Source organism: Pecten maximus, chromosome 4, assembly GCF_902652985.1.
Source record: "Pecten maximus chromosome 4, xPecMax1.1, whole genome shotgun sequence".
Taxonomy (NCBI): Eukaryota; Metazoa; Mollusca; class Bivalvia; order Pectinida; family Pectinidae; genus Pecten; species Pecten maximus.
The window spans coordinates 29059301-29074411 of NC_047018.1; the positions used below are offsets into that span (position 1 = coordinate 29059301).

Consider the following 15111-nt stretch of genomic DNA (forward strand, 5'->3'; position numbering starts at 1 on the left):
GGCCACTGTTAATGGTCGTATACCACATCCCTTGGATCATGGCTTCTTCTTATGGTCGCATAACTAATCCCCTGAGTCAAGGTCACTGCCCATGGTCCCATGCCAAATCCCCTGAGTCAAGGTCATTGCCCATGGTCCCATGCCAAATCCCCTGAGTCAAGGTCACTGTCCATGGTCGCATGCCACATCCCCTGGATCAAGGCCATTGCCCATGGTCGCACCCCTATGGTCAAAGCCACTGCTCGTGATTGCATGCCACATCCCCTGAGTCAAGGCATCTGCTCGTGGTCGAATGCCACATCCCTTGTGTCAAGGCCGCTGTTTATGATCTCATGTCACGCCCCCTGGGTCAAGGCTACTGCCCATGGTCGCATGCCACGTCCCTGGATCAAGGCTACTGCCCATGGTCGCATGCCACGTCCCTGGATCAAGGCTACTGCCCATGGTCGCATGCCACGTCCCTGGATCAAGGATACTGCTCATGATCACATGCCACGTCCTCTTGGCCAAGGCCTGCTAGTGGTCGCAAGTCACATACCCTGAATCAAGGCCCCTGCACTTGGCCACATGCTGCATCTCCTATATCAAGGCTGGTCAAATGTCACCCTGTTTATTCCATGTTATAGATACGTCTTATCCCCAGACAGTGTGCCACGCACTACTTAACGATTGATTGGGTCAATGTTACTATTTAGGCAAATCAGAAATCTGGTCAAACAACAACCTTATTGTCTCGTGCTTACATATTCACTGTTGCAAGTACATGGATATCACCTTGACATCCAGTGTTACAATATTGGGTGCTTAGTCTCACTTCCGCCTCCATTGGTCTGTTGCCAAAGCTCAAACCTGACTAAATACCTTGACGCCTGATTTGAAATCAGTACTCAATCTGAAAAAAAGTCTCATGTCCACTATCAAATAAGAGCAGGATATGTATGCTAGGTTATTATAGTTGGGTATGTAACTCAAGTATGAAAAAAATCAAAACGACTGTACTCGTACACAAACATAAATGTATTAAATTAAAAATTCTTCGCAAAAAAAAAAAAAGAACGTCTTTCGTTTCAAAGATGGATAGATATGCAAATACTCATAACAAAACAAAAATAAGAAATAATTTGTCAGCTAACATTACGAAATATATCTTCTTTTGCACTCATTACAGACATTAGTAACTGAAGAATGACCAGTTTGATTTCTATCTGCACGCTGATATATCAATTTCAAATTGTCAGCACAATATACATGTACAATGTAGGTGAATTAGCGATTACAACGGACGTGATAGTACCTTCGGGTACACCGCACACCTGTTCTCCTCTTGGTCCGTATATGTATATTTATCATACGTGTGCTCCAGTACGTGTACCTTGTACACATCTGTGGTCTGATAACATTAAAACTAAATATATCAAAGCTACCAAGACATCGTGTTACCGTTATACGAAAAGCGTTTTAATGTTGTATTCTAAACAGGAGTTGTTCCAAATACTGGGTCGAAGGCAATATAATTCCTATTTTCAAGAATAAAGGCTCTGAATTTGATACCAAAAATTATCGACTAATTACGATTCTGGGCTGTGTAGGTAAACTACAATTAAACTTACCAACAGGTTAACTAGTTTCTCTGAAGATTTACGTATCATCAATGAGAGTCCAAGGAGTTTCCGTACAGGGTATTCAACTACTGACAATATAGTCACTACACATATTCTATTTGAACTAATGAAAAGTCGAAGGAAAACATCATTTATATCGCGCCTTCATCGACAAGGAGAAGGCATTGGATAGTATGGTATGAGGCGTTATGGCACAAGCTTTTAGTAAATAACATTACTGAAAATATGCATAAAATTATTATTAACATGTATAGTGAAATTAAGTCCAAAAAAATAAATAATTGAGAAAGTTGTAGTTTTTCAAGTGTGAGAACGGGGTAGGGCAAGGTGACAATATGGCATCTTTTTTTCTGTCTTTCTCGTTGATTTACAATATTTCTTAGAAACAATGAATGTCAACTGCCTTACCACAATATTTGTTAATCCTGCTATATACACATGACACTGCATTGCTAGCAGAAAACTCAAATGACCCCAAAACCATGTTAAATTGTTTTGAAAGATATTGTAACAAGTTGAATCTTATAAGGTTAATATTGAAAAATAAAATGTTATAATATTTGGTCGACAGAGAACACCAGGTGATTTGAGATTTACTTTTGATGGCAATGTCTTATCAAAGAATTTAATCATCTTGGTATTTTGTTGGATTAAGTCTGGAAATTTCTTGAAAACTAATCGTAAACAAGCAATCAAAGGTTCCGAGCCATGTATGAAGTACTATAAAATGTAGATTACCTAATCTAACAATACAGTGTCACCTGTTTTATTACACGGCTGAGAAGTATGGGGTTTCTCAAATAACACTGTAATTAAAAGAGTTCATTAAAAATTTTGTAAACTGCTTCTTCATCTTAAACATCTACCCCACATTTTATGATTTATAGAGAATTCGGCAGACACCCGCTAGATATCGATATTAAAACCAGAGTGATTAGTTTTTGGACGAATCTTACAACAGGCAAAAATGATCAAATAAGTAATTTATTACACAATTGTATCAACTAATGTAAACGACGAAACTGGCGGTACAGTTATATGAACCGAGTGCATTAAACATACTTTGAATAAATGTGGACTTTCCAATATATGGCTAAATCAACAGCCTTTCAATTCCAAACGGCCCATTCCCAAGGTAAAGCTTACACTTACCGATCAAGTCAAACAAACTGGACGGGAAGAGGTCGAGAGCTTCCAAAATCTGTAATGTATAGAGTCTACAAGAACAAAGTTAGTTTTGAAAATTATCTTAATATTTTATCCAAAAAAGATACCTTAACTATTTGTAGATTCAGAACTTGAAATAATTATCTATCTGTTGAAACTGGAATTAGGAAAGGTATACCAAGGGATGGACATATCTGCCAAATATGTGATAAAAAAGACATCGGAGACAAGCACTATTATATATTTGAATGGTCTGCTTAAGAAAATGGAAGAAAGTGTTGCCTACCATCCAAATTGATAATGAGACATAGCGTATTATAATTACAAAATATCATGATGTCCAAAAAAGTATCTTTCCTGAAAAAGTTATGTATATTTATAAAAATAAATAAATAAATAAATAAAAAAATAACAAAAACAAAAAACAAACAAAAAAACAGAAAAAAAACGTGTATGTTCCCCCTGAATAATAATGATAATTGTTCAATCAAACCAAAGTTCATCAACACATTCTGAATACTTCCATCCCTCTGTAGATCAGGCTCAATCAGGACGAGTCAGCGTCGTCACTTTCGTCCTTTTGTTTGGACTGCCATCTGTTAGATCGTTTTTAAAGTTCAAAATACATCTCCACAGTAATGCTGCTTCTTCCCTAAACTGATCTTAAGTCCGTTTCTCTCCATTTTCGTGCATTGAACTCTTCATTTACACATGAAACAATGGGGTACGCTTTATTTTGAAAATTTGGTTTACATTTCAATTAGGACCATCTCCAATACTAAATAAGCACTACTTAATTTGAGAAATGTGGAAGAAAGACTTGAAACATATACATTTGAAAACGTATCTCTTATGTTTAAAAAATCCAACATTCACCGAAAGCAGTTTTAAACAGAAACAGTTTCATTTTATTTTATCAATGTTGAAAACTTGCTTTCACTCAAAAACCACAATATAATTAGTAATGTAGATGTATACAGATATAGATCTGCAATAAACGTCGGTTTTACGTTACTCCTGTCGTTTGTTCAATAAAATATTTGTCTTACGAAAAGTAAACCCATATACCATTTTATCACGAAATAACTATCTCAACGTTAATCAATTATAAAAGATATTATTGTCTACATTTGTGTACGTATCATTTTCAATAAAATGCTTCGATCTATACATTTGGTTTAAACAGTATTTTATTTTGTAAACAGCAAAGTTGTACACATTACATGAATGTAAGGATTCGAAAACAATCTATACATTTATTGTCTCGTTTTTTCAAATGATTGTTTTCTGCGATTAAAAAGCATGGAGACGGACGTGGATTAGTAGAATCTTCGTTAGGATGAGACTGGGGGATCACAACCCTCGGGGTAAGATTCAAAAGTCGATTGAATTGTCGACGTGACGTCATATGATTGATGAGAACGTGTGCAATGAGAACGTGTAACTGTCTCAATCATAGGATGGGTTAAGAAAATCTCACATCGTTAATGTTGTGGATATTCCTGCCAAAGAATGAGAAACAGAGTCCTTGGTATGGAATTTCAGTTTGCTGATGGCAGTACATATGTATTAGTACAGTAGACATTTAATACTTTTTGCATAGTATATATTCTTCATCGTGTAATACAAGATACAAGAAACTTTATTTTACGTCGAATAAGTATACACAACATAGTAACATAAGCTCAAAAGAGCTTGTATTTCGACAGAAATAAATCAAAACAGATATACAAACAACAAGTAAATATATCACAGCACTTAGTTAGGTAGTTACAATCACATATATAGTATAGATTTACTTACATCACAGATTTATGGATTAAGTAAAATAAAGATCTAATAATGAACATCAGTATAACATAGACACTGTGTTACTATGAAACAATATTTATTTTATATTGTTACCAATGAATTGTTTCTCCTGGTGTAAAACACTCGGACAAATCCCTTCGATATAAGACGTTAATACACACTGTATTATTACCATTATTAGTAGCACGCCACCTTTAGCACAGAAAAATAGAGTTACTTCCCCTTATAGACTCACCTTCGCCATCTTTTGGGTCAAGATCAACATGGCTCTGTTTCGGCAAATTTTTAAAACGGCCGGTTTGGCGAGACAATGCAGTCGAGTGATTGCATCTTCACAAGCAAAACGAGGATATGCCGATGTGGCTCCTTCGGTTATGCCATTTTCATTTGCCTCACCAAATGCTGTAAGTTACTTGTTCTGAAGCTAACCACTGTAAGTTGCCGGGTCAAGAACATGTTCGAGCCTCGGAGTTTGCTTGTTTACGATTTATAGTACATTATACATAACCTATCAAGTCTTTTAAAAAAAATCCAAATTGACAAATTAAATGTGGTCACTGAACCACTGAACACTCAATTTATGTGAATACATATAGGCCTTTCATTTTTTTAATGGGGGGGGGGGGGGTTGTTATCTCATTTATTTCATATCCTTTCTTTCTCTTTTTACAATGGGTTATGCTGTTGTCATACTATAACATTATTTAAGTATAAAATAACACTCGAACATTGCGTCTAGTAATTTAACGAAGCAACAATATATTAACTATATTCTGAATGCAGGCATAATTGCCTTTTTATTCAGATCGTACAGTAGTCCATATGATATCCAAACAAAGATACTTTACTCCAAAATTTGAAACTGATTAAGTTTTGAGCTTGAACAACATTTTCTGTATAGAGTTCCAGCTGTCCTTAATTCTTTGAATGAACGAATATTTCCTATGTTCAGTCCACTTCTTGGGTTTTTCTAGGTTGAGTGAATGTCCGGGGGTCCTTCCACTTCTCTCTTGCTTTATTGGTAAAAGTCTGTGTGGTGCTGTTAACTAATAGCCTCCCTTCAAGGTTTTGAAAACTTCAATCATGTGGCCCTTATTACGACGATATTAAAAGTAACGGTGGGAGTTTAAGGCTATGCAATCGCTCCTCATGCGAAATATCTTTCATTCATGGTAGTAATTTCGTAGCTTGCCGTTGAACATTTGAAGCAGATCAATGTCCTGTTGTTTGTATGGTTTCCATATGCATGCTCTCTATTTCATATTGGGTCGAACTAGTTTTTGTCCAAGTGAGTGTATCTGATGGCTCCTAGGTTTGTTCACAGCTGCTTTAATATAGATGATGTTTAAATTTCGTATTTAGTCCAAACAATTAAAGATAATAAAAAAGTGTCTTTTAATACAAAGTCTAACATTGAAAAGGGGTCTTTTCATGAAACATGCGAGTGGTTGTGGATTAGATTGACCCTACCCGGGGGACCCCCAACCGCAGGAATCAACACTAACAGTAAGTTCGGGCTGCGAGAATGTCCAGACCAGCAGCCCTGTGGGCTGCCAACATTTTCAGTCAAATGTATAATGTCCAGCTAAAGTTTTCTTCATTAACTTCCATAATTTGGTGTAAGATATAATATTTTTATGCTCAGAATGAACTAGAATGTAGGAAACTGCATCTAAAATATTCATTTTTTTCCCTCTCAGTGTTGGGATAAGGGGCTGGAGGGACAATGCCCCCTAATCCCCTAAGAGGGGCATCACCTTTGGCTGCCCGGGCTGCCTCATTCCAAAACCTGGCAGCCTGACGGTCTGTCAAGGTGATTAAGTTAGTGTCAAACCCCTGAACCGGATTCTAGTGTAAAAAAATCACTAATATGACTATTAATGATTATGTTGTTATTGTAACGGGAGCTTGGGACGACATATCCCAACTATAGCTGCATATATATATCTATCCCGACTTAAGCTTCTAGATGATCGTATAGTGGTTTGACGAGTATAGAAGACCAGAAGAGTTGTATAAGGTTCACTAACTCTAACGGAGATATTTATTTACATTTTGATATTTACAAACACTAGGTTTGTCTGGTAATCAGATTTGTACAATTGCACAGAATTTATACTGGACTCTAGATATAACTTACTTAATTAAAGACTACCTCCCATCCCGAAATATAAGATAACCCTATTATAAATGGCCGGATCACTGGGATCCTTAATTTTACTCCTACCTTTTTGCTCGCAAGTCCGAAACAGAGTAACCGAATTCTGAATGCTCACAGCTTTTTATATTCCCAACTCCCCTATGCACGTGCAGGCATTCCCAACCAATGGACTACGTCCGAAAGAGGGCGTTGCCTGCACACACTTACAATTAGCGCCAAATTAGCATACGTAAACAAAAGCCGTGGCTCTCCCAAATTTCGCTAGTATAAAGCTTACTGAACCTACACAAATCTGATTCCCTTCACATTATGATTAAACCATAGTATATGCTGTAGTATACTTTATTTATTTTACAATCATTGCAAAAGAGGTAGATATAAGCTTAGTCACTGTTTTGACTTGCAGATGTAAGGCCAAAGGGGTATCACTGAGGGAGGAAAGCTGAGACTGAGTGTATGGTACCCAGAGAAAACCCCAAGTAATTAGGCATGTGACCCACATTCCTTTTCACATAAGATTGTGGAATCAAACCCCAGTCATTTAGATAAAGGGCAAGATTATTTTGCCCTGTGCTACCTGACCATCAAAAAGATGCTGAACAAGACTTGTCTACTTGATGTAGTACAGGAAACAAATATATATTTGTTTCGCCCTAAGTAATAAATATGTTTTTTTGCTTTCCAGATTTATTATAAGAACCAAAATGTAAAGCAAGTTGATGTGCCAGGCATGAATGAATCGTTTGGTATCCTGGCCACTCATGTACCCATGATCACCGTCCTTCAGCCTGGAGTTATGACAGTAAAAGAAGAGGATGGAACAGCAAAAAAATTCTTTGGTACTTACATTGCAGTTTAACATGTACAATACAAGGCAGCTATTTAATAATTATTTAATATTTTGCAATTGTGATGTGTTTTAAGAATTTTATGTAAGGAACACCCTACAAATATTAACTGTATTCCACATTGTGATAAATGCATAAGTTAATCTGTTGAAATTAACACTTACTGTGACAGTTTACTAATATCTTGTAGTCAGTGTACCCCAGTTATACTCACAATATCAGCAGTGGGCCATTAATCACAAGTATTATATCATGATAACGTAAAATCTTTAATAAATGGGTTTTAGTGTTGTGACTTATGCCTATCATTTCTCTTACCCTGGACAAATGTATCCATATTATAGAGATTTGAACCCTGACTCATCCTCGGAGAAACCTTCTTAATTCACTGAATCCTCAGCAATCCTAATGTTTGCCGTCTTTGAAACTAGCCCCTCCAGTTCAGCTTGCCTTCAAAATACTAAATCGAAAACAATGTTTCATTATACTGACTAGATTTTGACACATACCATCACCAATTCATATACCCTGGTAGCATGTATATACAGTATTTGATAAAACTTAAAATATTGTTTTTCTTTCTTTGTTATGCAGTGAGTAGTGGGTCGGTTACAATTAACAAAGACTCTACAGTTGCGATTTTGGCAGAGGAGGCATATCCTGTAGATAGCCTTGATGCTCAGGTAAGGATACAGTGTCATCTCCTTGGTTGATGGGAAATTATAAAGTTTACATGACTGACTATAACTCCGAAGAAAACAGTTCCAAAACCAGGCTAATATGGAGCAGATTTAATGAGCAGTCAGTTTCTTTTAAATTTGAATTATGGTTGTAGGTATTGCTGAAAAATTAAGGTTCAATACTTTAAATAGGATATTTGTGTCATAATTTTATGTTTATATAAGTAAAAGGGACAGTGAATAATCCCAAGACTGACTATAATACTCAGTCCACTGTAGATTTAATACTCATTTGGCTCTTTGGTAAAGGAATTAAGAATACATCTGTGTCTGCTTTCTTTCTCATTTGTTTTTGATTGAACTGTTTGTTTTTGTGTAGGCTATACGGGATGGTTTGGCTCAAGCTCAAAACGACTTGAAAGCTGCATCAACGGACAGGGCCAAAGCTGAAGCCCAAGTATCTATTAATTGTTACGAGGCCATGAATAAGGCAGTCTCAGGACCCTCCTAAAGACAGAATTCAGACATTTTGAATGTGTTTTTGAGTGCTGACATAGGAACTACTACAACATCAAATTATTTAATGGTAGTAACTTTTATGACTGATAAATGTTGAACGTTTTTTGACATTTCAAAATAAACAAAATCTGTACAGTAATTTGGTTTCGCTACTGTTTCTTGTTTCAGTTGGGGTGTACTGCTCTTTTATATTACCAATCTGGAGCAAATCTTACATCCTCCTGGGGTTATGTTCACTTTTGCTCTCTGTACTCCTGGACTATGTAACTATTGCCAAAATTGAAGTCTTAGTCATCGCCACCTGGACGGAGTTGTTCAAAATGTGATTAGGGTAATCAGAGTTTACAGTAAAAACTTGTGTAATTTGCAGTTTTTTTTACTGAAATAAAGTGTTAAGTTGGGGGGGGGGGGGGGGGGGGGGGGTGCAAATTATACAGGTAGAGACGCTTTTCAAGTCTTTTTTTTTTTTTTACGGAAAAAAAATCACCATTTCTCAATATCCACCATCTTGCTTGGAAAAACACAGATTCAATTTATTCTCGTAAAATATGTCATATAATAAAGTGATGTTAGTTATCTACTATATGTGTTGATATTTGAGTTAACTAGGGATTCATCACATTTAAATAGAAATCAGTTTGGGGGGGGGGGGAATGCAATGAAAGAATGATGCAACAGCGCCACACGTAGGTCTTAAAGTGAATATTTATTTTCATTTTAAAATCCTGATCAAATCATTTGTGGTAAAACTAACTTGACAAAACTTTTGAGACTTAACATTTGTCGGTCTCTTCCTACCTGTCTATTTTAAGGAATAATACATTATTCATACCAGATTTTGAAGTAAAGGAGAAATGAAATTTTCACTAATCAAGTGATTAAGATAATCACATGTTGAAAACTTTGCCAAGGTGGATAAAACAAAAAGAATTGTTTGATCCTCTGATTGACATCAAACGAATCTCGGGGACGCAATACTGTTAATTTGACTGGCTTTGAACTTGTCATTCCTCTGTGGTCTTCAAAAGAAATTAATCAGAGTGATTCTTTTCCCCCAGACAACAACAAAATTGCTATTTGTGCACCTTCGATTTTTCCACAACATATTTCAAAGGTACAGAGAATAAAAATGAACCTAACCACTGCCAGGAGTATCGAGGATGATGTGTCCGAAAATGAGCATGATCACATTGATTAAGCATTTACTAATTAATTTTGATAATTGGACACCATCAAATATTATTGTGATTGTTGGAAGGACATAGAATTCCAGAAAAGGATTTGTCTTTAGAAAAAATGTATCGGAGCATGCTAGTTAAAATGACCTTGTCAAATATTCAAACTGAAATATCCATATTGGTTTGTTTCCTAGCTGGGATGTCTTCCATTCAACATTGTTATCATATTTATTCAAGAAATTGGCTATGATTATTGTCCCAGAGTTTGAAACAAGCATGAACGAACAGGGAAAAACGCATTCATTGGAATGCCCCGATAGGAATGGAACCCAGATCTCTGGCGTCATAATCCACAGCCCTACCTCCTGAGCCCTAGAAGAATGCTCCTTCAGTTTAGTGACAGAGACTGTATTACACGTGACACTGAACCAGTCCTTTTACACAAGGATGAATTGGAGTTAAAGGGTCGTGCAATAAAAACTGATTAAGCGTATTATCAGTTTGACATTTAAGCGGATTGAATTGTAACTTACTGAGTTATGGCCCTTTGTAGTTTTATTACATTAGGACCTTTTGAACATAGATAAGAACAGATTTTTGTGAAACTTTGTATGCACTTTATACAAGTAAGACATCGGACAAGTTTAACAAAGGGACCGATTTGTTGTAGCTTATAGAGTTATGGCCTTTTGAAGTTTTATTACCATATTGGATATTGTGAGTATAACATGGGTAAATATAAAGAATATCTTGAAAAATTTCTTAGTTGGGATCCACCTGATCGTAATAGTTATGGCCCTTTGCAGTTTAGATCTTATAGGCATCAAATGAATGACCTTGACCTTCATTCAAGGTCACATGGGTCAATTAGGCTAAAATCTTTAAACGACTTCTTCTCAATAACCAAGAGAACCAGGAACTAGTCTTGATATTAGACACGTAGCATGCTGGAATGAAGGACTAACGGGTTTATTCAAATCAATTATCTTGGTCTACTTTCAAGGTCACTGGGGTAAAATATGTTTAATCTTAGGTTAAAGTAAAAATCATCTATCAGTATATATTGGAACTCAGTGGGTGTCTTATTGACATAAATATATGTAAATCATTACATTATCCATATTAATTTGAAAACTACACTACCAGAAAGAGCAGTTTAGAATATGTAGTTTTAAAGGTATCAGTTTTGTCAACAGATCCTTTAATTGACATATTTTTAAGTTTGAAAGCTGAACTATGCACAATCTCAATTATATTCAAATTTGAAATTATTTGCAAATGCATGAAGCTTTTATGCTAGGAACTGGCAAAATCTGAGTCATACAATCATATAAAACATAAAACAACAACTCGTAGTAAACTTTATTTTATCTTTATTCCTTGACTCAGTTCTCTGTATTGTGAATATTCCACAATAGTGTGCCGACAAATTAACAGTCGGTGTTTAACAAACTTAACAGTATAAATAAAATGGTTTGATCCATCATGCAAGTGCTATCACATACAATCTCTGCTTATTAGCATTAACACAAATAGGCTGCAGAAATTTCAAAATATTTGGACTGGAGCACATCAAAAGCAAACATACAAATCCTTACACCAAGATTACAAATGCATGTATACAGATATACTTGGTAAAATATGTACACTCCGAAGTTTACGCACTGGTACATTGTAAAAAGTGTTCCATCTGAGAGGAACAATTTATATTCAAATACACACCAGGGCATAATTTACATTTAATATATTACATTTAACACATGAAATCTGTAAGATTTTAATCTTCAATACTGGCCATACTGTGTCCGACTCCATACATACCAACTAAGCAGAATTACACCAACCTTTTTAACAACACTTAATTTCTGGACAACATACACATGTATTACAGAACAGGTAGATTTGAGAAAGCATAATTGAGTAAAGGAATAATGGCATTTTGTTAAGCACATGTTTGGCATCGATACACATTTTCTCCGAGACTTTTTAGTAAAAAACATTACACTCGCTGCTAAAACATCATTCACTTCAAGCACATATAACGGATTATGGCACTTTTTAATTGATTGGAGCAAGTTGTAAAACAAGTGTCATCATTACACATCAGAGCTCATATTAAGTCTAAACAAATGGCTGTGATCATTTTATTATTGTATTGAGCTTGTAGGGCATTCTTCATTTTTTTTCAGTAAGTTCATACATATAAATTTTCTCAAACTGATTCTCTAGACAAGATTATGATCACATACATTTTCTACATTTAAAGTGATTAATGTAGTAGGTTTAACAATTTTTCATTCCTTCTTGCAGCGTATTAAATGACGTCATAAATCATTAAATGTATTTTTTTTCAGTTAGAAAACCATCAATACCAGAAATAACTTACCCTCAGTACCAAAACTTAATGACATTATATATAATTACTTATTAAAGTAGGCAGTTTTTTTACTATCAACTATAATCTGCTGCAATTTAAGTGAGATTTATTAAAGTTGGAACCTTGTTACTTAAGTAATTAATAACATCCTTGGTGAGAACTTAATAATATTAATATGTTCAGGTAATATTTCTGATATTTAAGGATTCATGTATTAAAAAATTCATTGAAATCTTGGAAAATAAGCTTTGCTCCAAAATATCGCTTAATGAAAATTTGGCATACTGAACACAGTAAATATTAACAAAAGTCTCAGCGGCTGTTTTTGACTAGAGCCTCTGCTGTGTATACCATGCTTAATCAGATACTGAAACAGTGTGACTAGCACTTACGGTATGTTAAATATACACTTCATACAATTTAGAATACATACTAAAATTATTTATACATTAACTCTTTGATCTTGTTGACCAACATCATAAGTGCATATGTATGTTTTTTACCTGTCACATACAGTATAACAATCATACTATGAGACTTCCAGTAGACCCTTAATGAGGACTTCAAGTAGACCCTTAAGAATATGTTTTTGATCCCCTAAAGTGAGATCTTGATTACTAGAATAGAAGGGATATGTCTATTTGACAGATGTTTTGACTCTTCAGATTTTTGAGAAATAATTATTTACCTTCTGAAATGATTGAAAATCAAGGGTCAACTGGATGCCTTGGACACATCTATACATCGCTAATTTTACTCAACCATTCATGGTACAATCACACCTACTTTACAGCGGTCACCTTTTATAAAACAGTCACCTGTCATCAAAAATGTATCTTATAATAAAATCATTCTGTTTTGATAATATATAAAAATACACATGATCGTTTGTATATATGCATATAATGCATTGTCAAAGCTTTATAGAATATTGCACTTTTGAAGACATTTCGATTTGGTGGGATTGGAAAGGATGAATCCTCTATACAACCAAGCTGACAGTGACTCATCCTTACAAGATAGTTATAAAACAGTGGCCCTATATTATTATATAACCGGATGGATAGAGTATCTAATTAGACAATAATTCATACTCAACAATACATTTTTATCATTTATAATGTAATACTAATAGTAACAATGTTCATGGCGGTATCATAAAAGAGTCATGAATGATTCAAGTAAATGATATATTTTCAATAAGCACAAACTTAAGTAAAGCATTATTGTTATGAAACAATAGATCTAGAATGAAACACAATGTGCATGTATTATTTTTTGTAATCCGACGAAATACAAAAAAGTCTGACATTGTTTGTTTTCCTTTCTTGTTCACTTGGTATGGTTATCTACGTATACTCATACCAGTAAGAACCTGTTTATATACTAAACTGACACAAGTATACAACTTCATTCATCACATAACTCATATCCATATCAAAGAAAATAAGTGAAAATTCATGTTGGTTTCCCTATAGCTGAATTTCCACTAGGACGGTTTGTTTTCCATGACAGAGACAATCATGTGATGTCTTATATGCATGACTTCACAAGTGTCGATACATGTGTCATCAGCATACACAGTTACATTACAGAAAATGCCAGTTAAGTGATGAATTAGTCATAAATTGGTGTTGTGCTGATAACTGTTCAGAGAGGAATGTGGAGGCCAATTTTACAGCACTGGAAACAGGAGGTCATCAAAACTTCCATGTTGTAGATATTGAAGAAATATAGAAACTTTAAGATCAATTAAAGATTATTTCAGTGTTACAATACTGTAACTATAACCTGGACAACAACTCAGTTGATACAAGTATCTAGTGGGTAAAAATTGACATCAGAAAGATGGTTATACATTTTGTCCAATATATCATGCTGAGGTCCTTTTGAATTCACAATCAATGAAGGGTCTTTTCTCTGAACAGTGCACTGGTAACACAGACAGTAGAGGCTGTAATGGGCGGAGAGCTTACCGGGATAATCATTACTACACCGTAATCTCAAACAACACCTTAATATGCCAGTATTTAACAACAATCAATGGTTATGGGAATAATCTTGGAATACAACATCACTTCATTCATTCAATTTTTAATGTAAGTTGATTCAAATGTCCAACGTTGTGTCCATACCGGGCATGTTTTCTCACATATAAGAAATGTGTTGGACATTTTGGAAAATGTTTTCCACAACGTGGTATCCAGGGAGTATATTTTGTAACACAGATATTTATAAACGTCAAAACAGAGTATATTTTTCTGTGATGTATTCCTAGACTATGTATGACGTCTATTTTCCTATGACTTTAAAGGTCTTTTTTTTTTCATCATACATTTTCCTACACATACTTTAAGGTCTTCTTTTCAAAGATATTTTATGCACTATTTCCATACATCCTAGGGGTATCATTACTTGATATCGCGACATTTCAGAACATGTTTTCCCACACACTGTCCAGGGTGTCCTGTTTGTTAGTAACCGGTCCAGTGTTCTCTGTCTCAATGACAACTCCAAGAATACACCTGGCTTCCTCCAGTAACTGCAAAACATTCATGTTAAAACATAACTTCAGATCAACAGGAACAATTCATTCTAACCCTGAGATAAATAGGAAAAAAACATTCTAACCCTGATATCAACATGAACAAAGTATGCTGATAGTTGAAAACCATACCTATTGGAATTGATGTGTGTGTGGTTATTTATGTATTTATGTATTAACAAGGGCCCGTTGGAGGGCCACA

General features: G+C 35.0%; 2 protein-coding genes across 6 annotated transcripts in view; one reads left to right on the top strand and one right to left on the bottom strand.

Moving 5' to 3' along the window:
• The first annotated feature begins 4822 nt into the window (after positions 1-4822).
• Positions 4823-8948, top strand: LOC117325738 (ATP synthase subunit delta, mitochondrial-like). Its single transcript, XM_033882172.1, has 4 exons — positions 4823-5005; positions 7448-7601; positions 8205-8293; positions 8670-8948. The coding sequence occupies exons 1-4, from the start codon at positions 4865-4867 to the stop codon at positions 8799-8801; spliced, it is 516 nt and encodes a 171-aa protein (XP_033738063.1). The 5' UTR covers positions 4823-4864; the 3' UTR covers positions 8802-8948.
• A 2395-nt stretch (positions 8949-11343) lies between these two features.
• LOC117325739 (rapamycin-insensitive companion of mTOR-like) overlaps positions 11344-15111 on the bottom strand; it is a 40840-nt gene continuing 37072 nt past the window's right edge. For all 5 annotated transcript variants that reach the window (XM_033882177.1, XM_033882175.1, XM_033882173.1 and 2 more), the window contains exon 35: positions 11344-14906. In XM_033882177.1, coding sequence (XP_033738068.1) covers positions 14796-14906 — 111 coding nt within the window. In that variant the 3' untranslated portion in view covers positions 11344-14795. The remainder of the gene's footprint in view (positions 14907-15111) is intronic.